The sequence below is a fragment of the Enhydra lutris genome, unplaced genomic scaffold, assembly GCF_002288905.1.
Source record: "Enhydra lutris kenyoni isolate GAN:26980312 unplaced genomic scaffold, ASM228890v2 scaffoldscaffold77, whole genome shotgun sequence".
In the NCBI taxonomy this organism is placed as follows: Eukaryota; Metazoa; Chordata; class Mammalia; order Carnivora; family Mustelidae; genus Enhydra; species Enhydra lutris.
This window is the reverse complement of record NW_019154161.1, coordinates 5131962-5156715: the sequence shown is the minus strand read 5'-3', so window position 1 is coordinate 5156715 and position 24754 is coordinate 5131962. Positions and strand designations below refer to the sequence as shown.

General features: G+C 49.6%; 1 protein-coding gene across 5 annotated transcripts in view; it reads right to left on the bottom strand.

Moving 5' to 3' along the window:
- The window catches only part of LOC111160622 (symplekin), a 36287-nt gene extending 12296 nt beyond the window's left edge, over window positions 1–23991 (bottom strand). For 4 of the 5 annotated variants that reach the window (XM_022523836.1, XM_022523838.1, XM_022523835.1 and 1 more), the window contains exons 1-14: window positions 23911–23991; window positions 19798–19921; window positions 19588–19653; window positions 18076–18129; window positions 17912–17985; window positions 15298–15424; window positions 14356–14605; window positions 12248–12418; window positions 10783–11022; window positions 7278–7432; window positions 4428–4578; window positions 2874–3078; window positions 1889–2039; window positions 847–1082 (exon numbers count right to left, since the gene is read on the bottom strand). In XM_022523836.1, the coding sequence (XP_022379544.1) occupies window positions 847–1082; window positions 1889–2039; window positions 2874–3078; window positions 4428–4578; window positions 7278–7432; window positions 10783–11022; window positions 12248–12418; window positions 14356–14605; window positions 15298–15424; window positions 17912–17985; window positions 18076–18129; window positions 19588–19653; window positions 19798–19902 (1985 nt within the window). In that variant the 5' untranslated portion in view covers window positions 19903–19921; window positions 23911–23991. The remainder of the gene's footprint in view (window positions 1–846; window positions 1083–1888; window positions 2040–2873; window positions 3079–4427; window positions 4579–7277; window positions 7433–10782; window positions 11023–12247; window positions 12419–14355; window positions 14606–15297; window positions 15425–17911; window positions 17986–18075; window positions 18130–19587; window positions 19654–19797; window positions 19922–23910) is intronic. The other variant, XM_022523839.1, reaches the window with a different exon arrangement.
- Between the last annotated feature and the right edge of the window lie 763 nt (window positions 23992–24754).

Genomic DNA, 24754 nt, shown 5'->3' with positions numbered 1-24754 from the left:
ATGCTGCGGGCAGAAGCTTCCAGTCCTGCTGGAGCTTGGGGCTGGCAGGGCTGCCCCTCACAGACAGTTTGCTCAACTGGTGACAGAGCTTTGGAGCTAAACAGAGTCAGTTCAAACGCAGCAGGCCGGCTGACCGAGGTGGAGACTACCTCTCCGAAGCTCAGCTCTCCGCTTTGTCAAACAGGGATTCCTAACTTTACTCATTTATTACAGTAATGAAAGAGAATGACAGGGAGTGGGGAAGGGTACTGCTCTTCAGATGTGGTGGCAAAAAATGGCCTGCCAAGCCCTGAACTTGGCACGTTCAAGGGTCAAAAGACAGAAGGCCAGCGTGGCTCAAGTCTGGGGGCAGTGAGGAGCAGAGGGGCAGAATAAGAAGGCAAAGAGGTTGGTAGGAATTGGGTTACATGGTCTCAGGGCACAAAAAAAAGGCTGCATTTTATCGCAAGAGCGATGGCGAATCATGGAAGGTTTTCAGTGGGTAACAAAAAGACTATTAATATTCTAAAAGGTCACCCAGACTGCTGTGTGGAGAATGGATCAGCAGGAGGCTGAGAACAAGGAGGAAGTTCCAGGAGCAATTCGGGTGAGAGATGGGGCAGAGAGAAGTCAACCTCCGAAACAAGCCTGTAGGGCAGACAGTTATCCGTGAGAGCGGAAGCGCAGAGGCACGCGGCAGAGCAGGCCCCAGAGCCCACCTGGAATCTGCCTTACAAGTGTCTCCAGAGAGCAGGGAGAGCAGGGAGTCTCGGGGGACGGGCACGAGGCCTTGGGTGGTGAGGAAAGAGGAGACTGGAAACCACAAGAGCAAGGCGGGGCGCAGGAGGGTGGACGGCGGCCCCTCACCCGTCCTTTTGGTCTGGCTTCTCCTGCAGGCCGGAGAGCAGGCGGATGAGGCAGTCCTCGTACTTGTCCAGGGTGCCCGAGGCACCGGCTGCCAGGTAGGCGTTGTACTCCTGGTAGAGCCAGGCGAAGGCCAAGTCCAGGCGGGCCCGCACGTCCTCCAGAATGAAGGACAGGACCTCGGCCTTCAGGCCTGAATCAAACTGCGTCACCAGACTGGCCAGGATCTTTATGCGCACCTGACGGGAGAGTGGAGGTACGTGTGGGTGTGGGAGGCAATCCCAGGCACCTCGGGATCGTGCCTTGCAAGTCTTCCTGCCCAGGCTCAGGGACCCCCCACTGCAGACCCGGTGTTAAGCAAGGAAGGCAAGCTGAGAACCTTCTAACTGTAGGTCCCGTTTGTGTGTGGGGGGATCAATCGTCACAGAACAAAACTGAGTCTGTGAAAGTAGTACCCACATACTTAAGTACACAGAGAAAGACCCTGAAGACTTCCCCTACTTTGTTCACTGGTCCCCTTGGAGCAGGGGATGGGACATGGGTGGGGGCCGAGGAAGACTTATGGTACCTCTATGGCCTAGAAATATCTTTTTAACAGAGAGTACTTTTCTGTACTTCTTGGTTAATTGAAATTACACTTTCAAAAAAATGGGGGAAAAGCCGCTTGGCTGAGGTTACGATGCCAGCGTGTGGCAGAATTAGGATTTAGACCTGGTCCGTCTAAACGTCAGCAGTAACAAGAAGAGCACTATGAACCACCAGCGAGAAAGAACCCAGCAACAGCCCTCGCTCACAGGGCCCTCCCAGGCGGCCAGCTCTGTGCTGAGCGACAGCCATGTGTGTCCTCGCATTTCTTCCTCCTCATCCCTGTGCAGAGCTGCTGTCGCCGCCTCCGTTGGCAGGACAGAAGAGAGGCAGGGAGGGCTGGTGGGCAGCCCGGCTGGGACTTGGAGCCAGGGAAGCCGGGGCCGTCTCATCCCTGGGCTGTGAGGCAGGACCGTGGGGAGTGGGCCGGGGAGCATGGGCAGGGGAGACAGGGGCACACCTGGGCCGCCCCACTGCAGGCCACAGCCTTCTCCGCCCGTAAGATCCGCTTCACGGCGCCCAGCTTCATAGCCTCCACTTGGGCATCTGTCAGGGGCTTCAGCACGTCGCTCAGGCGGAAGATTTTCTTGCGGCCACCAGCGCCAGCCAGCCTACGTGGGAGAGCAGGGACAGAGTCACGGTGACTCAGAACATGCTTTCTGGAGCCCAGGCTCACCCCAGGCCATAGAGAGACCCCCATCCCTACCCCCTACCATACTGCCTTTCTAACCCTCCTATGACTCAGGCATGGCAGGGCGCAGGGCAACGAGACAGAACATGGTGCCATTCTGTTTCTGTAAAGCATGTCTCAGGGAATGCTTCTCTGCGGCGGCTCTGCGCGAGTGCAGAGCTGAATGAAGCAAGAGGAGGAGCCGCACGGAGATCTGGAGGATGAGCTTTCCCGGTGGGAAGAATAGGAAGTGCAAAGGCCTTCCAGTGGGGACCTGCCTGGCTGCTCATGGAGAACCAAGGGGCCAGTGAGATTGGAGGAAGGAGCAAGGGGGATGGAGAGCCCGGAGGGTGAATCAGGCACTGCTCGGACAGCAGGTCTTGGGAGGGTGTGGGCAGAGACTGGCTGGATTTTTTTTTTTGTCTGTAGGGGGGTAATAATGAAGAGGAGGGTAACGACCAGTAGCGCTTACAACATGTTAGAAATCATGCTAATTACTTTGTATCAAATTCACTTCCAACCCTAGGAGTTATCTAATTTAATGATCTATCACTGTGAACTCATTTAACTCTCCCTTGATCCTCAGAGACAGATTCTGTCATCCCAGCTTTAGACAGAAGGAAGGAAGGGGGCATTTTATGTGAAAGAAAACCATTAAGGCTTGGCGGTTATGATGGCATTGACTCTGGAATCAGACCCTTGTCCAGCCCCACCTGTCTTTGTCGGTATGCCTTTAACACGCGTGCACACCCCCGTGCATGCACAGGGGACTCACCGGGGCTGTGTGACAGGGATGATGGGCTCCGGCCTCCTCTTGGCCTGGGGCGCCTCCTCCTCCAGAGCAGACATGGCGCCCAGGGAGCCCACCACCGAGATGGCCTGGCCCTGGGCTGACAGACGCCGCTTGATCAGGACGCTCTCTGGCTTCACTGCCTTCTCCTCCTTGGGCTCCTCCTTGCACTGTTTGGTCTGCTCCACACCTGAGGGGGAGGGAGCAAATGGGCTCCAGGAATGCCACACACCCCTGCTCCCCTCCAGGGACCTTCTGTGCGCAAGCCTTGTACACACAAAGCCCATCTTGATCTGCAAAACGTTGTTCTGAAACAGGCACACTTTTTATCCCCACTTTGCATACAATCAAGGCTCAAGCTAGATGTGCTGTTTACCGTGGGTGGGGGTAGCAAATGGCACAGCCACGCTGGAACGCTGATGAGCAGCTTCTAAGAGCACTGAATACACCCTAACCTATGACCCAACAATCCCCTCGTTAGTATATACTCAAGATAAATGAGGGCATGTGTACACCAAAACGTCTGTATGTAAACCAAACAAACAAAAACAAAAAGACCAACAACCCCCTAAGCCCAAACAACCCCCCCAAAACCCTTGTACAGCTTCATTCACAACGGTCAAAGACTGGACACAAACCACAGATCCATCAACAGGGGTGTGGATAAACAGACAACGGCCTGTTTGTGTAAGGAAATACTACTGAGCAATAGTGGTTCATACAACACAGAGGATTCTCAAAAACTTATGCTGAAGGGCGCCTGAGGGGCTCAGTTGGTTAAGCATCTGCCTTCCACTCAGGTCGAGATCCCAGGGTCCTGGGATCAAGCCCCAAATTGGGTTCCCTGCTCAGCGGGGAGCCTGCTTCTCTCTCTGCCTCTCCCCCTACTCATGCACTCATGTGCTCCCCCCCACCCGCTGGTAAAATAAATTAAAAAAAAAAATCTTAAACAAACAAAAAACACTTATGCTGAGCCAAAGAAGCCAGACTCTCTAGGATCCCATTTATATGAAGTTCAGGACCAGAAAAATGGATCTATAGAGACAGAAGTCATAAAAGTGATTCTCTCAGGAGGTGGGATGCCATCTGTGCTGACTGGATGGGGCAAGAAGGAATGTTCTGGAGGAAATGGTCTATATCTCCATCTGGGTGCTGGCTACACGGGTGTGTTCACTTTGTGAAAATTCACGAAGATGTACAGTTAAGAGTTGTGTTTCTCTGTACATAGTTTATATCTCACTAGTACTGTTAACGCAGGAAAACCCAACTCAGAGAGGTTCAGTAACCTGACCAAGGTCACACTGCTACTGAGTGGCTGAGGCAGTCTGATTCAACTGAGACCTCAAATCCAGGTCCACCGCATTCAAAGTCCAGGGCCTGAAATTACGAAGCACTCAGTGTACGGGACCTGTAACTGTTCACACCTACCATCTCACGTGAGTTTCATTTGTACCACGGTAGAAGGCGCTCTTCCAGGAAGGGGAACCCAGCAGCCACAGTGCCAAGCCTTGGCCTGGGTCAGCGCCGCAGGACACTCACCTGGCCCTAGTCCTGCAGCCGTCATCTGTGTGGCCATGAGCCGAGCCAGGTGCTTGATCTGCGCTTCAGTGCCTGCTGACTCCACTGGGGTATAGATGGCTTGGAAAGAGGCGGGCATGGCCTCAGGCAGATACACCATGCTGATGAGGACCTGCAAGATGGCCAGGAGAGGAGCCCTTCCTTACTCACAGACTCAACAAGCCTCTGTTCCACGCCCAGGCCAAGGCTGGGGACAGGGCAGTGACTCAGAGAGCCCTGGGCCTGCTGCCATGGGGCTCAGACTCCTGGGGAAGTCAGAGAGGGAACGAACAGTGGTGCAGTACGGTGCACAAGACCAGGAAGTAAAGGGGGCAGGAGACAGGTCAGGAGGGTGTGGCTCTGGCTCCCTGGGGAAGTAGCAGCCTGGCTGGGAACTGAGAGGAGGGCCAGTGTCAGGCTGACGCAGGGGGAGCGGGGTATGGATTCCAGGCAGAGCAGCAGCACGGAGGAAGGCTGAGCAGCAGAAGAACCCTGCCCAGAGAGCCTAAATTCAGTGAAGGGTCCTATGATGAACCAGAAACAGGCTTAAAAAAAAAAAAAAAAATCGGTATCTTAATAAGAACTCATCCAGTTTTGTCAGGAATTGGTAACAAAAGGTCATTTCCAACTCCCTACACGCTTAGACGTTTAAATATATATATGAAATAAGGAAACAATTAGAACACAGAGAGAATGAAATCACTACAAATCAAAATGTGTAGGATGCTACTAAAATGGTTCTTATGCGGAAAATCAGATCCTTAAATGCTTACATTGGAAAAGACTGCTGAAAACTATTAAGCGAAACATTTAACATAAAATGCTAGGGTAAAATATTCAAAGAAAGCAGCAGGGAAGAATAAAGACAACAGGGGCGCCTGGGTGGCTCAGTGGGTTAAAGCCTCTGCCTTCGGCTCAGGTCATGATCTCAGGGTCCTGGGATCGAGCCCCACGTCCGGGGAGCCTGCTTCCTCCTCTCTCTGTCTACTTGAGATCTCTGCCTATCAAATAAATAAATAAAATCTTAAAAAAAAAAAAAAAGAATAAAGACAACAGAAATAAAATGGAAAAGGTGGGGCGCCCGGGTGGCTCAGTCGGTAGAGCCTTCAGCTTGGGTCATGATCCCAGGGTCCTGGGATTGAGTCTCACATAGGGCTGCCTGTTCAGCTTGGAACCTGCTTCTCCCTCTCCCTCTGTCTCTCCCCCTGCTTGTGCTCTCTCTCTCTGTCAAATAAATAAATAAAATCTTAAAAAAACAACAACAGGGGCGCCTGGGTGGCTCAGTGGGTTAAGCCACTGCCTTCGGCTCAGGTCATGATCTCAGGTCCGGGGATCGAGTCCTGCATCGGGCTCTCTGCTCAGCAGGGAGCCTGCTTCCCTCTCTCTCTCTCTCTGCCTGCCTCTCCGTCTACTTGTGATCTCTCTCTCTCTCTCTCTCTCTCTCTCTCTCTGTCAAATAAATAAATAAATAAATCTTAAAAACAAAAAAAAACAAAAAAAACAAAAAACCAGAAAAGGTTATAAAAGAGTACCAGTGAAACTTCAGAGCCAGTTCTTTGGAATGACCAAAACCAAACAAATGGATGGTGAGACTGAACAACAAAAAAAGGAGTGAAGGACCCAATGCTAGAGACAAAAAAGCTGCACGTTACTAAGCAGGCAGCAGGTATTATAAAGATAAAAAAGAATCCTGTGAAAAACTTTAGGCCAATAATTTGAAGAGCGTGATGAGGACAGACCAGGTATGGTGAGTTAACGGAAGCCCCAGACAGGGCCTCAGCAAGCTGTATTCAAACTGGTTCTAGAAGGAAACAAAGAGCCACGGCAGGGCTGGAGTAGGAAAGCTTCACAAGCTGTACTTCTGGCTACCGCAAGGGAATGGAAGCCAGAGCCAGGGCGGACAGGCAGAGCTGGGGCCGGGCGGGGGCCAGGGGAGACGGAGAAGAGGGGAAGGCCTGGCGGGGAGGCAAAGAGCTTAACTCCAGGTCTGTGGGCCGGGAACTGGGAGGCAGGCGCGCCAAGAACACAGGACACTGACAGCCTGCAGAGCGGCACGGGGAGAAATTCCACAGGGTTATTCTGACATAATGAGTCTGCGATGCCCACGGAACTCCCAAGGGGAGAACAACGTAAGAGGCAGACATGTTTCCAAGCCTGGAGCTCACCAAAGAGATCTGAGTGGGACAGAAAACTCCCTCTTGCTACCCTTGTGACAAAAACCCCACTTCCTTCTCCCAAGAACTAAGCCCCGTGGCGCCTCTAGGCAGAGAGAAGGGAAGGCGGAGAAGACCGTGGTGAGCATGGGAAGAGGCACTGACATGAGCACCCAATGGAAAGGCCTGGGCGCTGCTACAGCCTGAGGACCGATGGGAGATACCCCCCGCCACCCACGCCATCAGCTCGAACCAGTGGTTCTTTCACTGTAGAGCAGGATTATCTTTGAGAATCTAAGGAAAAAGGGGGCCATCTCACCCCACACATGCTAATCCCACATCACTTAGCAAGTAAGTTGTGCGGTCTGCTCTCCAGTTACTCTACCCTCCCTTCAAAGGAGAGGAGAGGGGTGGGGTTTGGACGGGGACTCAGACTATCCAAAGAGGGACAGTTCAGGGGTTGGTGACAAGGGATCTCCTAAAGGACTAAAGATCAGAGAAAAGGTCCATCCAAGATAGAGAGGGCCCACGGGACCACACCATCCCAACACCGAGACCAGAGTGGTGTGCTGGGACTAATACCATCTGGAAGAGGTGGGCAGTGTGGAGTGAAGGGTAGGAAAAGGATGGGAAACCCTTCCTTCCTGCCCTGTGGGAAATGGCCCGCATTCATCCTCACCAGATTGGCCACATTGTCAGGTGTCAGCAAGGGCTGCAGGAACTCGGCTGTGATGTCTGTGTCTGACTGGCCTGAGATCTGGGCTGAAGCCTTAGAGGTTCCCGACGGGCCTGGCTCCAAGTCCTTGTCCTCATCGTCTTCCCCCAGGTTGGGCTCTGGGAGAGAAAAGGAGACAAGATGCTGGTGTCAGAGTGAGCAACAGGCCCTCTCCCTACCAGGGAGCCCAGCGGGGTCCCTGCATCCAGGCGGCCCAGCGGGGTCCCTGCATCCAGGCGGCCCTAGCAAGCAGCAGGGTGCAGCGGGCGAAGAGCCGGGCCACAGCCGAACTCTGCCATCAAAGCACCGCGTGACCTTGGGGAAAAGACCTGCCTCTGTCTGTGCCCCGTTCTCCTCATCTGCAAAATGGGAATAAGCCACACCAGCCTGGATGATGACACTAAACTCCAAGAAGGTGAAAAGGTTAAGTAGTCATTTCTCTGAGCTTTATTGTTTAAAAACCTCTATCTCTGAAATAGGCTCAACCTCACCAGGAATCACGAAAACATAAAGACAACCTAATAAGATAGTCTTTTTGCCTACATGATTGACAAAAAAATAAAAAGGCTGGTAGCGACAGCTGTTAGTAGGGGTATGGACTGTGCAGATGTGAACTGGTATGGCCTTCTAAAAGGGCAATTTGACTATAGTGCCAACTTTTAAATGTATGCACCTTTTGACCCAGCAAATTTACTTCTAGATATTGACCCTAAACACTTAATTCATATAAATGTATAGTGAAGGTACAATGTACAGAGAAAAACCTTCACGTACAGAGATGTTCCCTGAAGCCGGATTTTTTTTTTTTTTTGAAGCTGTAATATTTAATAGGGTGATGATTTAAGTAGATGATGGCAGAAATATGGTGCAATGTTATAGGGTTTTTTTTTTTTTTCTTTGTTTTTAAGTAGGCTTCAGGCCCAGTGTGGGGCTTGAACTCATGACTCCACGATCAAGAATCTCATCCTCTACTGACTGAACCAGCCAGGCACCCCTGTTATTCAGTCTCTTAAAAAAGTTTGCAGCGCACGTAACAGAAAGCTGACACTCGGCGTTAACCAAGAGCAAGGGCACACACAAGTCAGCTACGAAAGGCTGAACAGAACGGACACTTCGCAGACATGCAAATGGCTAATAAATGTAAAATGACACACACACAGCTTGACTGCAACATGTGCAAGAAAGCGAATCTAAACCAGGGATACCGTTTATACCCAAAGGGTTTAGGGAGCACCCAGGGCTGGGAAGAGTGGGGTAACGGGCATTCACACACTGCATGGTGATGCGGGTTCTTTGGAGAACAGTTTGGCAACAGCTATCAAGAATGTCCATGCATGGGCGCCTGGGTGGCTCAGTGGGTTAAACCTCTGCCTTCAGCTCAGGTCATGATCTCAGGGTCCTGGGACCAAGCCCCGCATCGGGCTCTCTGCTCAAGAGGGAGCCTGCTTCCCCCCTCTCTCTGCCTGCCTCTGCCACTTGTGCTCTCTGTCAAATAAATAAAATCTTAAAAAAAAAGAATGTCCATGCACGCAGTAGCAATGGGCACATTCAGCACTCAGATCTCGGTTTCTGAAACTAACTGCCTGCTTAAAAGAAACCAGGGCTCCTTAGAGAAAAGGCTGCTTCCAAGGCTGGGGTAAGGAAAGTACAAGGGGAGTCCAGAACATCATGTTGTGCCAGAAAGTAAGAACTGCTCAAAACAACTTATGAGACACACCAAGGGGTCATCGGAGCCAGCTCAAAGGCTCCCCTGGCTCAATACGAGGCAGTGTGAGGCACAAAATGAGTACCGAGAGTAATGGATCACAGCCCGGAGAGTGTGAGAATCCACGAGCGCAGCAGATAATGTAGTAGGGAGAAGAAAGCTCTTCCTAACAGAATGCTGACTGATAAACACAGAAGGAAAGATTCTCATAATCATTAGAGCAATAGCAGACGTTAAAATCACCGGGTCGGGGCGCCTGGGTGGCTCAGTGGGTTAAAGTCTCTGCCTTCGGCTCAGGTCATGGTCCCAGTGTCCTGGGATCAAGCCCCACATCGGGCTCTCTGCTCAGCGGGGAGCCTGCCTCCTCCTCTCTCTCTCTGCCTGCCTCTCTGCCTACTTGTGATCTCTATCTGTCAAATAAATAAATAAAATATTTAAAAAAAAAAATTAAAAAATAAAAAAAAATAAAATCACCGGGTCAAACCTTGAAGGGGAACAGGTAGTTTTACACAGTACCAGTGTCTTCCTCAACTTAGGATTTACAATGGGGAAAAGTGCACTTGATACTAGAGAAACCTGGGAGGCACTATTTCAACCAATTGATCGACGCTCCCATCACCAGTAAGGGGACAAATGGGTATCGTGTGCCTCCTGACACCCCACAGAGACGGTCAGAGCATCAACTCTGCAGTGTCCCTGCCCCAAGTGCAGAACCTGGATGCAGTCAGCAGGCCAGAGCAGATAAGCCCAAAGAGAGGGACATGTGACCCAAAGGCGGTCCTGGGCTCTTCACAACGGCAAGGTCACGAGGCAGAGGAAGGCTGCGGGATGGATTAGGGAGGCTAAGGAGGTGCAACAACTGAGTGCAACGTGTGAGGGGATGCAGGAGCTTTCTGGACTATTCTTGTGACTTGTCTGCATGTCCAAAGTTACTTCAGAATAAAAAGTTTGAGGAAACAGTAAAACTGGAGGGCAAAAAAAAGCTTTAAATGTACCAATCCCGAAAAAAATTAAAAAAAAATTAAAAAAAAAATAAATGCACCAATCCCGCTACTAGGAACCTGTCTTGTAAGTGGACAGGCACTCAAGACTCTCACACTATAGCAATCTCTACACTTAAAAAAAAAAAAAAAAAAAAAATCTCTACACAAATGTCCATCACCAGGAGGACTGGTTAAAGCGACCCACAAGCACTAGAGACTATTATACCACCGTTAAAAGGATGCAGCAGAGGGGTGCCTGGGTGGCTCAGTTGTTGTCATCTCCGGGTTGTTAGATCAGGCCTTGCATCTGGCTCTGCACTCAGCGGGGAGTCTGCCTGAGGATTCTCTTTCTCTCTCTCTCTCTCTGTCTCCTCCTGCCCCTCCCCCAGCCCTGCACCAGCCCTGTCTCTAAAATAAATAAATACATAAATAAGAAATTACTTCAGAAAGAAACTCCAATTATAAAGGAAACAAAGGAAATGAGAACTCAGGTATTTCTGAAAGAAAACATAAGGGTTAATACTTAGGGAGTGGTTATTTTTGGGGTCAGGAATAAGAGGGAGACTCTTCATTCCATTCCTTTCTGCACGATTCAAGTAATTCATAATTACATGTGTATTACACATTTCAATAATTCTGATATCTGCTATGTCATATCCTTACACTGTAATTTGCAAAATACTATTAACTAATACAAATGAAAGTCATAGTTTAATGTAAGTGAATGGGGTCATTCCTTGCCACCGCCTCTGGCCAGGCCTGGCCCAGCCCCTCAGCTCACCCAGCTTCATCTTCTTGAGTGTGGAATCCGAGTCATCTCGGGGCCGCTTGCGGGCGTCCTTGCCGCTGGGCATGTTGCGGGCGATCTCGGCCTGGGGCGTGCCCAGGTCCACCAACAGGGTGGTGATCTGGGCCTGAAACTCCAGGGAGGCTGGGTGCTTCAGGACACTCAGCAGGTGCAGCTTGAGGTTCTTGCGCACACTGCTCACCTGAGATTTGGCCAGCGTCGGGGGCAGGTTGGCTGTGAGGAAAGAAGTGGAAGCTTTGTTCTGTGCACACAGCCCTTGGTGCCCTGCTCGTCTCACTGCCCAAGCCCCAGCAAGGGGGGTGGCTGCAGGCACCTCCTAGAAAAGTTCCTTTGCTCTTGGATCTACTGTGTAGCCTTCCCCTGTACAAGCTGATGCTTAAAACCCTCAAGAGGCTTCCATCAGGATTAGTCAACCTTAAAACAAAGAGGAGGCTCACCCTTCTTTTAATTAAACGTAAAGGCTCATCACCCCCCATCTCTGGTCTGGAAATTCCAGTGTGCCTCCCTTGGGGAAGGCTATCATCACCATCGTCACCTCCACAATCCCCCAACTGATCCCCGCAACAGTGTGCCTTGTTGGTCCTGCCACCAGAATGACTGTCCCATGTTTAACAGTCACCTTGATGAACAAGCCTTCCCTGTTCCACAGAGAAAGGGGATGCCTGTAATTTTGCCTGCCCAGCATCCTTCCCTCCTTCCTCAGCCAACAATGCTCCCATTTTCCTTTGAGGGAACCACCCTGGCTCCATTCTCAGTTCAAGTGGGCAACAGACTCAGGCCAGTCAGAACAATGCAATCCCTTGGCCACTGTGATTGGTCCAGAGATAGGCTATCAATATCTTCTCAGCCAATCAGGAACAATGGGCATCAGTCTTTGGACTTTTGCTGGAATGATGGGGAAGGAAACACTCTGTCCCCTGGGGTTGCCAAGTAGACAGAATGGAAGCCTGGAGCCATCAGGGGCCATCTTTGCTATCTCAAGAAAAGAGACACAGAACAAAAAAGCCAACAAGGAGAAATTAAGAGCCAAGAAATGGAGACAGATCCACAATCTGTTCATATTCACACCTCAAGCCAGGACATTTCAGTTTTCACACATGTATAAAAGTAGAGAAAAGACTGTTACAAATCACCAGGTACCCAACACTTTCCTTCCTGCTAATTTTGTTATTGGAATGTTGGAGGGGGGAAGGCTGGAATATCTTAAAAGTATTCCACAGACATCATGTCATTTCATCCACACATACCTTAATATTAAAGTCAGCATTGAAACAGCTGTCACAGGCAACCAAAAGATTCCTGTCTAATCCAGAGAATGCTTCCCGTGTCTAGACCTACTAGACGGATGAATCCCTCATGGACCCACTATCAGGCTCACATTTTCTCAGGACAGAGCAGACTGGCCAGTGGAGAGCGGGAGGGGAGGGGACCAACCTACCATGCAGGGTTTCATAGGCCTGGATCACCTCTGACATGAACATGGGCCTCTGGCGGGCGATGTTGGCAAGGGAGCCCAGCGCTGTGGTCAGGTTGATGGAGGAGATGGCGGGGTGCACCATGAACTTGAGCAGCTGCTCCAAGGCTGCCTTACCTTCTTCCCACAGCACATCTAATGAGGGAGAGAAGAGTACCAGTTAGCAGGGGCCTTTCTCCCTGGCCTCTGGAAAGAGCAGCCTTTGGCGCCAAAAGGAGAAAGATTCTTACACGTGATGGCTCGGAAGGGCTGAAAAAAACCCAGAAAATTTAGTGGTTGAGGAATCCTATGAGGCAGACTATTAATGAGTATAAAAATTTAGGGGCACCTGGCTGGTTCAGTCAGTAGAACATGCAACTCTTAATCTCAAAGTCATGAATTCAAGTCCCACATTAGGTGTGGAGCTTACTTAAGGGAAAAAGAAAGGAACAGAAAAAATTAGAGATGATGCTCAGAGCATGAGATTCCAGCAGGGAACGACTAGAAATGATTTTAAATATCTAACTATAGGAATCTGATGATATGTGCGATGTTGAGGTAAAACTTTAACTATGTAAAAATACACTGGAGGGGGTGTCTGGGTGGCTCAGTCATTTAAGCATCTGCCTTCAGCTCAGGTCGTGATCCTGGGGTCATATATATATATATATATATATATATAAATAAATATAAATAAAATGGGGTGATTGATATATATATATATAAAATGTCCATTTCTGAAAAAGAAAAGTCTGGAAAGAAACATACTCTTAGTAGTATTTATCTCTGGGAAGCAGAACTGGGGAGTGGTATTTTCCCTTTATACCCCTCTGTTATGTTTTGCTTGATACCTCACTAGTGTACATGACCCATGCTTATAATTTGCAATTGAGAAAACGGTTAAGGGGCGCCTGGGTGACTCCTAATTTTGGCTTGGGTCATGATCTCGGGGTCGTAAGACTGAGCCCTGCCCTGGGCTCCGCGCTGGGTGTGGAGCCTGCCTAAGATTCTCTTTCTCCCTCTTCTCTCTGTGCAGCCCTACCTGCACATGCTCTGTCTCTCTAAATAAATAAATAAATAAAAATAATAAAGATTTTTTTTTTTTAAATGGGGCACCTGGGTGGCTCAGTTTTTTGTGTGTGTGTTTTTTTTTTTTTAAAGACTTCATTTATTTATTTGACAGAGAGAGATCACAAGTAGGCAGAGAGGCAGGCAGAGACAGACAGAGAGAGGAGGAAGCAGGCTCCCTGTCGAGCAGAGTCCCCGATGTGGAACTTGATCCCAGGACCCTGAGATCATGACCTGAGCCGAAGGCAGAGGCTTAATCCACTGAGCCACCCAGGTGCCCGGTGGCTCAGTTCTTAAGTGTCCAACTCTTGGTTTTGGCTGGGGTCTTGATCTCATGAGTCATGAGACAGTCCCGCTGTGGGCTCTGCTCAGTGAGGAGCTGGTTTGAAGATTCTCTCCCTCTGCCCTTCCTCCCACTCATGCTCTCTCTAATAGAGAAATAAATCTTAAAACAAACAAACAAACAAACAAACAAAAAAAACCACTTAAAATTAGCTACCATTTACTAAGTGCTCACATCCTCATGGAACCTCATGACAAACCCATGAAAGGGGTACTACTACAGCTCCGCTTTATAAAAAAGGAAATGAAGCTCAGAAGTAACTTGCCCAAGTTCACATTTTAAGTGGTGAAGCTGGGATTGGAACCTGGCATCAGAGCTCTTAACCAATGTCTTTTTTTTTTTTTTAAGATTTTATTTATTTATTTGATTAAAAAAAAAAGTGTGTGTGGGTGCACACACATCTAGGGCAGGAGGAGTAGAGGAGGGGAGAGAGAGAGGAGGGGAAAGACTCTCAAGTTGACTCTGCTCAGCACAGAACCTGATCCGCTCGATCCCTGACCCTGAGATCATGACCTGAGCCAAAACCAAGAGTCAGATTCTCAATCGACTGAGCCACCCAGGCACCCCTCTTAATCAATGTCTTACACTGTCTCCAGAAATGAAAAACTGAGAAAGAAAAGGGGGAGGAAGGGAGTCAGTGTAGTTTGTGACTGACAGACGGGACGAGCTGATGGATACTCACTGTATTGGATATATGGGTGGTCACGAGGGATGCGGTCTAAGCTGATGTCATGCTCCTGGCGTCGGGGCACCTCCGAGTCAGCCATGCGGGGTGACAAGGTGACAATGAGGCCCTCCACAAACTTGATGGCGTGGGTGCGGATGCCATCATTGTCAGAATCCAGCAGCAGAATGATGTCCGCAGCCATGGCAGACACCATGTCCCAGCAGGCCTCTTGGAGCTCACTGATGACTCGTGACTTTACCATCCACTGCGAGGGGCCAGGGAGGAACGGAGACAGAGAAAGGGACAAGACATCGACTGCCAACTCCATCACTACCCAGAGACCCATGAAGATGATGAATAAATTCATTTGGGAAATGTACTGAGCTACAGCTCTGCCCCAGACCCCGTGCTAGAAGATACTGGAGATAAGACCCAGGTCAGGTTCTGCCTTCATGAGGTTCACAGACAGCGACAACCCAGAGTGAAAAGACTCAAATCTTAAGACACAGGAATAACAATACTGCCCTCACAACGTGGTGGCCAAGAGTAAATGGATTCATTTATTTCATTAATGCTAATGAACACCTCACCAGTGCATGCTTTTCCTTATAGCACTGACCTTGGTGCCAAATGAAAATTTCTGTGATTCTTTGATAAGCATCTATCTCCCTCACTGGGCCATGAGCACCTTAAAGGCAGGACCCAACCCATCTGAGTCACAGAGGAAGTACTCAGGGAATGTTTGTGCAGCACTTGAGTGTACGGATGGATGGATGGATGGAGATTCCCTGTTAGGAAATTAGATCCCTTGTCGCCTGTTCCCATAGATCAATAGCATGTCTTGCCTATAAAGAGTCTGATCTGTCCCTGGTTTAACTGACCTGCCCCCGTGTCCCAACGAAGCTGTAAATGAGACATGTGAGATCAGGATGCCCCCGGGTGGGAGGGAGCACCTACCTGCAGGGCCACCTTGTAGAGTTGGGTCATGGTGAGGATGGCCTTCTTCACCACATTCACATTCTCGTCCCTCAAGAGCATGTTGAGGTTTGCAATCAGTTTCAGCAGTAACTCAATGTCTCGTTTGCTGGGGGGATAAAGAAAAAAGGCCAAGGTCAAGGTGTGGTCTTGGGGTATGTGACGGAAGCCTGGGGTCGATGAGGAAAGGGAAATCGAGGTCAGGTGTTGTCAGGAGACTGGGGGGGGGGGGAGGGAGTCAGGGACTGCCTCTGTCTTGTTTGTCAGCATGTCCGGAAACCAAGAACAATGCTTGGCACCTTTGGATATAGCCACCCATGATCCCTCTCTGTGGCTTAGCCCTGCAATGCCTACTCTTTCACTCTTTCACCCAGCTGTTCCCAGGAGAACAGCTGAGCTGTTCTCAGGGGCAGCACAGCCAGACAACTGTGGGAATCTGGACAAGCCAACTATCTCATTTAGGATAGTAATCCCTCATAGCTTGTTGTGAACATGGCAATAATACTTGTAAAGTACTTAGAACGGTATAGAAAGCATTCGGAAATAAAAACTCTTTATTACTTTCCGGCACTTTGTTTTATGGAATCCCCAGATTTGTTCACTCATTTGTTTACCTCAGTCTGAGGGCTCTGAAAGCGGGGGACCCTTTCTAGACATACGAGCAGAGTCTTGTTTTTTTGTTGAAGAATGAAATATGTATTTGATGAATTAAAAAAATTCAAGGCCACACCTAGACCTCAGATCGTGAATATAATTTTTACAATATTCTACAATCTGAAGTTAAATATTAAGCTAATCAGCCAAAAAATACGGAACTCAGGGCACCTGGATGGCTCAGTTCGTTAAGCGGCCGCCTCTTGATTTCGGCTCAGATCACGATCTTGGGGTCATGGGATTGAGCCCCCACTCAGGCTCTGTGCTCAGGAAGAAGTCTGTTTGAGACTCTCTCTCTCTCTCCCCTGCCCCCCAACCCAGCTCGCGTACACGCATGCTCTAATAAATAAATCTTAAAGAAAGAATGAAACTCAACTGCCAGCTATGTGAAATCAGAAGCAGTATCTGTATTTAGTCACTGCTGTATTCCTAGAGCCTAAGACACAAATGCCTGGCACACGCCTATTGAATGCATATTGAAATTTACCATAAATTCTCCCAGTAAAAAGCGAAGATTATGAATTTGGGCAATGGCGTTAGATATGGGTTAAAATTGCAGCCCTGCCACATACTGGCCGTGTGGCCTTAAGAAACTCACTTCACCTCTCTGAGTCACAGTTTTGTCTTCCTATAAATGGGCCACAAAACTAATCCATCGTGTTATTTTTGAAGATCGAAATACATAACAAACTAGGTAAAGTATTTAGTACAGTGCCCGACAAAGAGAAAACAGTCACTAATTAGGGGCTATTTCACTTCCTCTGAGTCACAAAGCATCCGATAAATGCTGAATGAATAAATGACTCAGCCTGAACAAATCACTTCATCATTCTGAGCCTCAGTTTCCCTTTCCTTAAAAGGATAACAAAGCCTTCATTACCAAGGCCGCTGTGAAGGTTACAGGTGGAGAGAGAGGAGGGGACTTAACAGAGCACATGGCAGAGTAAGCATCCCACATAGTCATTCCTCCAGTTCAATTCTTGTTCAACAAATATGTATTCAGTGCTTCCTCCGTGCCAACACTGTCCTGGGCATGGGGATACAGCAGTCCGCCATACAGAGAAGGCCTGCCCTCGTGGAGCTGACATTTTTGTGGGGAAGAGAAGACAGTGCAGAGGGGGTGCCAGTGGTGGGGGGCTGCACTGGCAGGGCCAGGAGAGGCCGGCTGAGGAAGACCAGAGAGAAGTGAAGGAGGGAGTCAGGGGGCTCCCTGGGGGGTGAGCATCCCTTGCGGGCACAGCAGGTTTTGAGAACAACAGGGAGGCTGGAGGGTGTCAATAAAGATCAGGGAAGGCACCAGGAGAAGATGGGATAAAGGGGAGGAGTCTGGGTTTCGATCTAAGTGAGCCAGTGGGCCAGTGGAGTTCTGAGAGCAGGGGAGCACCGAGAGCTGGTTTACATTTTAGCAGGATCACTCTGGCTACTGTGTGAGAGGAAGCAGGGCACCACTCTGGTACTTCCTTTGGGGAGGTTAAAAATGTGTTGGAACTAGATGGGTGAATGTGCTAAATATCAGTGAATTGTTTACCTAAAAATAGTTAATTTTATGGTATGTGAATTTACTTCAATTAAACAGAAGAGAGGGAGGGGAAGCAGGAAAGCAGGAGAACCAGACAGAAGGCCACTGGAGCCACCTAGGTGGGAGGTAATGGTGACTTGGAGCAGCCTAATAGCAAAGGAAGTGGTTGAAAAATGCCCAGATGCTGTTCAGATTTTGAAGGTAGAGCTGAGAGTCCTTACTGATGACGTAGACGTGAAGTGTGGGAAAAGTAGAGCCATCATGAATGACTCCAGGACTTTGACCTTATTAAGTATTTGCTGAGGAATCACAGTGCATGGGAGGGAAAAATGGGCCCGAGAAGCAGAGAGAAGGGCCAGGTGGGGAGCGGAAGAGGCTATCTCCACCGGGGTGCTCCCAGAGGCTCCCTGCGCCACCCCGTACCATGCCTCCTCGATGAAGCCAATGACGAATTTGCGCACTTCGATCGACTTGTCCGCTTGGAAAGCGATGATCTCCTGCCAACATCAAGAAGGTGGTCAGGGCCGTACCAGGATCCATCCCCTTAACCCTATACCCACACCCTTTCTCTCCCACGGGTCACTCACATCCAGGAAGTTGTCTAGTAGTGTAGGATCTTTGTTGATGATCAGTTCCTGGACCTAGAAGGACACTGGGGATGAGGAGGAGGGCCACACATATAAAAGCAGGCTCCAATCAGTTCAGACAGGAGCGTGTAAGAGAAACAGCATGGAGGCAGGCAGGAGATAAACTCAGTTCAAATCCTAGCTCTGCCACTCCCAACCATGGCCTGGGCAAATGGATTCCCCCAACTTTGTTTGCTCCTCTACAAAATGAGGATCTTAAACACCAACTCATAGGGCTCTCGTGAAGCTTTAATAAGAAGATCCTATAAGGCATAAGGTCCTGGTCGGTAGGGAGCACAAGACACATGACGGAGGCTAAAGAAGTGGGGAATGCTGCCGGAATTCCTTCGAGGCTCCTCCATCAACTCTCTCCACTCTCCTGTTTCTACTCCCCAGTCACACTGCCACAATTCATCAGGCATTTCGTGACAGTGAGAACCTATTTCCTGATGTCCTTGGATTTGCCAGGTTCTTTGGAATAAGCCCTTCCCACAGACATTCTCACAGAAGCCCAGTGCCAGCACTGGCCTGGCTCCCACTGCTAAGAGGCTGAGTCAGCCATCCAAGGCTACACACTGTACACACGGAGCAAGCCGGAGAACTAAGGTTCTCACCCACACAACTGGACCCCCTCCAACCCTGAACTTCACCTGCCTCCCGGTCTTAACCACACCCGGCCCCTCCCCTCCAATTCTTCCTGTCTTCTTTTGCCTCTGTGTAACCTATTGTGCTCTCCACTTCACTTGAGACACTCTCCCTCTATCACTTAGCCTGTTTCTCTCCTCATCCTCCAGGTCTCCGCTCCCACGTGCCCTCTTCCGGAAAGCCCTCCCGGACTTCCCACCCACAGGCTGGGTCAGCAGGCCCCTCGAGGCTCCTCAGCAAGCTGGGTTCCTCCAACCCACCCTGCCCTGCCCCCTCTGTTTCCACTGTCTGGTGGCCTGAACATCTTCCCTGCTAGACAGGAACCTGGCAGAGAGGAAATACATGGATGAAGAGCAGAGCATTTGGAGCTGGAATCCAGCATGCAAGTCCCAGTTCAGCCGGCTCCTAGCAGACTGATCTGAGGCTCATTATTTTAAGTTCTGAAACTCCGCTTCTTTCTGTAGAAACTGGGGACCAAATTACCCAGAGCTTTTGTGAGAATTAAAAGAGAGCATGCCTGTACAGCACTGGGCACCACAGCAAGCATATCCCTTTTTTTTTTTTTTTTTTTAAAGATTTTATTTATTTATTTGACAGACAGAGGCAGAGAGGCAGGCAGAGAGAGAGGAGGAAGCAGGCTCCCTGCCGAGCAGAGAGCCTGATGCGGGGCTCGATCCCAGGACCCACTGAGCCACCCAGGCGCCCCAACAGCAAGCACATTCTAAATGCCTAAATGGGGACACTGGTGTCAGACCAATGTCTTCTTTTTCACATGTTCCCAGCCCCTCCCCTTGTGCTGCTTAGCCTGGCATCACCCCAGCCCCTCACCTGCTTGAGTACTGTGATCTTTGAATCATTGGTGATTAGTGCTGCCTGGTTCAGGAGATCCACCACCTGGAAGGAGGGAGAGGCAGGGGATGGTGCTAGCTTTACCAGCCCAGCCCCTTTGGTACTCTCTGAGCTCTGCTCCTGGGGGTGGGACTGCCCTAAAGACAGGGGCTGTGCCTCCCCATTCTAAGCCCTTCTCTCCATGCTCACTCTCTCTGAGGTGGTCATGCCATCGATGCCCGGCCCCTCCTCTTGTGTGAAGAACTGTGACGCCACGCTCCGCCTGGTGACACTGTCGCCACTGCTGCCTGCCATGGCTGCTGTCCGATACTTCCTGGAGAAAAAGAGGATCAGTCAAGCTCTGGGACCCTGTGGATAGGTTGGACCTTCACCTGACTGTCCACAAAGGGAGCAACCCTCCTTTCCATTCTGTCCTGTCCCTGTTGGGTCTTCTGAACGCCCTCTCCCATCATGGCTATCTCAGACTGTGTGTGTACATAGGGGTTATGATTTGGGAGAGACACATGTCTCCCAGGTTGGAGGCAGTCCCTTGTGGAGTGCCAGGCCTCACCTCCAGGACTTTGCCTAAAGCAGGCTGACCACAAACATCTGCTGAATGACTGAACAAATGAACACACAGCAACCTCCTTGCTGGTTTCAGGGCCTCATCATGCCGTCAGGGCTGTACTTGGGACCAGACATGACAGCAAGCTTTCTGCAAGGGAGCTCTGAGGAATACCAGTCACAGAGTCCTACAGGGTAAGTATTCAACACATCCGAAAAGGCCTAGTTAAAATAAATTAGGTTTCAGTCATTTTCTGGAGTATTATGGAGTTGTTTTTTTTTTTAAAGGGGAGGGGGGGAAGGGGAACTTTTGGGCATCTGTCCCAGAGTCACACTTGTCAGAACTATTTAATAAGGATCAATTACAGCAAAAGACTATTAGCAACCCAAGTGTTCTCAAACAGGGAGACTGGCTGAAAAAAAACAAGATAAATCCACAGAACAAAATACTATGCAACTGTAAAAAGAAATGAGGGATGGGGGCGCCTGGGAGGCTCAGTCAGTTAAGCATCTGCCTTCAGCTCAGGTTGTGATCCCAGGAGAGTCCCACATCTGAGTCCCTAATCAGTGGGAGCTTGCTTCTCTCTCTCCTCCCCGCTCATGCTCTCTCTCGCTATCTCTGTTTCTCTCTCTCTCTCAAATAAATAAAATCTTTTTTTTTAAAAGATTTTATTTATTTATTTGACAGAGAGAGATCACAAGTAGGCAGAGAGGCAGGCAGAGAGAGAGGAAGGGAAGCAGGCTCCCTGCTGAGCAGAGAGCCCAATGTGGGGCTCGATCCCAGGATCCTGGGATCATGACCCGAGCCAAAGGCAGAGGCTTAACCCACTGAGCCACCCAGGCGCCCCTCAAATAAATAAAATCTTAAAAAAAAAATGAGGGATGAAAAAAAGGAAAATCTCTATACATTGATTAACAGTAGATTCCAACATATATTAACTGAAAACATGCAAAATGGGAGATAATGTTTGCTGCATCCTCCCTTTTTACAAAAAGGGAAGTACATATAGATATAGACACACATGTATATCTATATCTACATATATATTAAAAAATGAAAAGATAAATCAAAAACCAGAAGAAGAGGGAAAACAGTAAAATAAATCTGGTGGGTCTCAATGTATTATCATAAAAAGCTATCTATGACAACCTATGGCATCACAGCATACATTAATTCGATCTATTTTTGTCAAGTTTGTGTATGTAGACACACTATGAACTGGGTCTGTTTCCTTTTCTATAAAAAAGGGACGGGCGCCCTCCCTCTGACCCTCCCTCCTCTCATGCTCTCTCTCTCTCAAATAAATAAATAAAATCTCAAAACAAAACCAAAAAACAGGGACGGCAACAGTGTTTACCTCCCAGGACTTTTCTGAGTAGATGAGTTAGTATGCAAAATAAACACAAGATAAGTACAGCTACTATTTTTATGTGCCCCTGAAAAGATCTGAAGGATGTTGCATAAACTATTAACAATTTGAGGAGGCTGAAAAAGATGAACCTTTTAAAAGGAACGTAAGGGGCGCCTGTGTGGCTCAGTAGGTTAAAGCCTCTGCCTTCGGCTCAGGTCATGATCCCAGCCAGGGTCCTGGGATCGAGCCCCACATCAGGCACTCTGCTCAGCAGGGAGCCTGCTTCCCCCTTCTCTCTGTCTGCCTCTCTGCCTACTTGTGATCTCTGTCTTTAAAATCTTTTTAAAAAATAAATAAATAAAAATAAATAAATGCAATATATTGTAATCTATTGCAATACAGTAGTTATTCACCAGATGTCTGCTGAATGAACGAGTATCCAGCAGCCTCCTTCCTAGACTCCCTGCCACCTGTCACAGTCACATCTTGTTTAGCATCAAAGCCTTCATCCTCACCAAGGCCTAGGAGACCTTGTATGAGTGGCCCCTTCTACCTCTGCCCTCACTTTCCTCTCGGGTCTCTGCGTTCAAGCTTTTCCCTCACTACCCTATTTCTTTCTTTCTTTTTCTTTTTTCCACTACCCTATTTCAAACGTCAATTCCTTCTCCCTCTCCATCTGTGTTACTCTATTTTTCTGCACAGCATTTATTACCATCAGCATACTACAAATTTATAAGCTCTGTGAAGGCCAGGATTTGCGTGTGTCTGTTCACTTTCTAGATTTCCAGCATGGAACAGCACCTGGCACCGAGTAAGTGCTCAGTAAATATCTGAATGAATGCCAAAGGGCTTCCCCAATCACTGGACTTAGTATCCTCACGCTGTGGCTCTAAAACGCTTGAAAAATTATAGCTAATATTTATGTGCTAGGCACAATTCTAACACACATGTTAACTTATTTAAAGCTCCCAACACCAACTCTTTGAGGCAGTTACTATTTTTAATCTCCTTTTTACAAATGAGGAAATTTGAAGGTAAGGGAGGTAAAGTCACTTGACCCAAGGCTCACAGCTTCTAAGACACAGACCCAGCAGTAATGACTGCAGAGTCTATCCTCCTCACCACTAGGCAGTCCTGCCTCTCTGAAAGGCACTCCTTCTCCAGGACAGGTCTGTTCAAGCAAGCCAAGGGGCACAGTCACCTGACAACCAGCACACTGCAGTCCCTTATCAGAACATAATGAACCTTTTCATGATGAACTTTTCCAACCTTTCCACTCTTTCCATGACAATAACAGATTGAAATCTACCTTTTTTATTTTTTTAACCCTATGTTCTTCCTCTTCTACTTTCTGGTTTATCCTTCAAAAAAAAAAAGTATGCACATTTCCTTTCTTTTGTAAAAAGGGAAGCATATGATTAGTAAAAAGGGAGCACATAATTAGCACCGCCTTCTCTTTTGTTTGTTTTCACTTAATATTTTCTGGAGCCCACTCTCTATATCAACGTAGTGACATTTTCTTCATTCCCTCCCCCCAACCCTCCTTTAATAGTTGCATAGTATTTTATTATGTAGGTATTATAAGCTTTTTTTCTGCCAGCCTCCCTACTGAAGAACATCTGGGGGTGCTTGCAGTCTTTTTGCTATTACCAACCATCACTGTTTCCCCTTCCCTCCTGGTGTATTCCTTATGGAGTCCCACTCCCACCTGGAAGTATGACGACTCCCCTCATATAGGAAGTAACCCCAGGAGTATCTTTCATTCATGCAACGAACATTAACCGCGCATCTTCAGTGCGACCAGCGCTGTGCTGGGAACACATACTCTAAGTCCCTGTCTCCGTGGACCTCACGGCCAAGGATCTAATCGAAAAACCCCACAAATAAAGGTCCAATGATAAATCAGACCACATGTGACATGAAGGAAAGGAACAGGGACCTATGAGAGGGTTTAACAGGCGGATTTCGGGACGGAAGGCGGGAAAGCAGGCCTTCGCAGAGGAAGTGACGTTGATGCACAGACCCGAAAGATGAATGGGAGTTAGCCAGGCAGAATGGGTAAAAGGATGTTGCGGGCAAAGGGGACAGCATGTGCAAAAATCCTGAGGCGGGAAGGCGCATGGCGAGTTTGAGGAACCGGAAGGCCAGTGCAGCTGTGCGAAGTGGGGAACGAGCAGAGAGGCCGAGCCGGGGCCGGAGGGGCGGACGCGCCTTAGGGGCCACGTTGGAACTTTGCCCTGAGGGCACTGGAGAGCCACGGGTGGGTCCTGAGCTGGGGAAGAAACTGGGGTCCCGAACGTCACTGCTCCTCTTTCCTCGCAGCGCCCCAACCCGCCGGCCAGCGCCCCTGCCGCCTCAGGGCCCCTCCTCCCTTCGTTCCCGGGCCCCCACTCCACCCCCCGCTCACCGCGGCGCCGGCCTCCGTCCCCCTCGCGCCCCCTCAGCAGCGCCTCCTCACAGACGCCGCCGTCGCCATCTTCCGTTCGCCGCCGGGACACTGCGCACGCGCCGCGCACACAGGGCCGCCGGGAAATGGAGTCCACACTGAGGGCCGACCCCGCCCCTACCTCCTGCAACGCGAGAGGTCTTCCACCCTCCCCCAGACGACGCCGGGGCGTCCTTCATTTCCGGCTTTTGATTGCCATGCCTTAAGGGAAATGTAGTCCCTTAGCGGAGGCATTGGACGGAAAGGGAGGTAGAGGCTTCTGGGAAATGGAGTTCTTGGTAGTTCTGAGTCCTGGACGGCTGGTGTTAGAGCGGGCGGAGAGTCCGGGCTGCAAAGCTCCGAGGACCTGGAGGTGGTCTGTTGCCCCAGTGGAGTCTAAGCAGAGTCCTCGATCCCGTCCACCTTAGGTCCTGACCGTTTACGCAGTCTGGAGCCTTTCCAGCTGTCGGAAGCTTCAGTCTTCCAGTCCGTCCATTGGGAACGTGGGTTCGAGGGTCTCTTACAGTCTTTATGGTAGCATATACTGACCTCCGGAGTCCACAGCGCTCTGAGGCCCTTCTCCTCCGCCGCGGTCATGCTGGGCTCTGGCCATTCGCCCTCTCCTGTCGAGAAGATGAAGCCCGCTGGGGTAGAAGAGCCCCAGAGTTCTGCCCTCGGGGCCTTTAGCCTCGGCAGTGTTGCGCACCCGTCGCTCCCTCTCTTCAGCCACCTCCAGCTGTCGTGGCCCCGGGCTGCGGCTCCCGGCGCCTGAGGTCTGTCTCCGCTTAATCCCGCAGGGGGCGCCCCAGTCCGAGCGCGCCGCCCT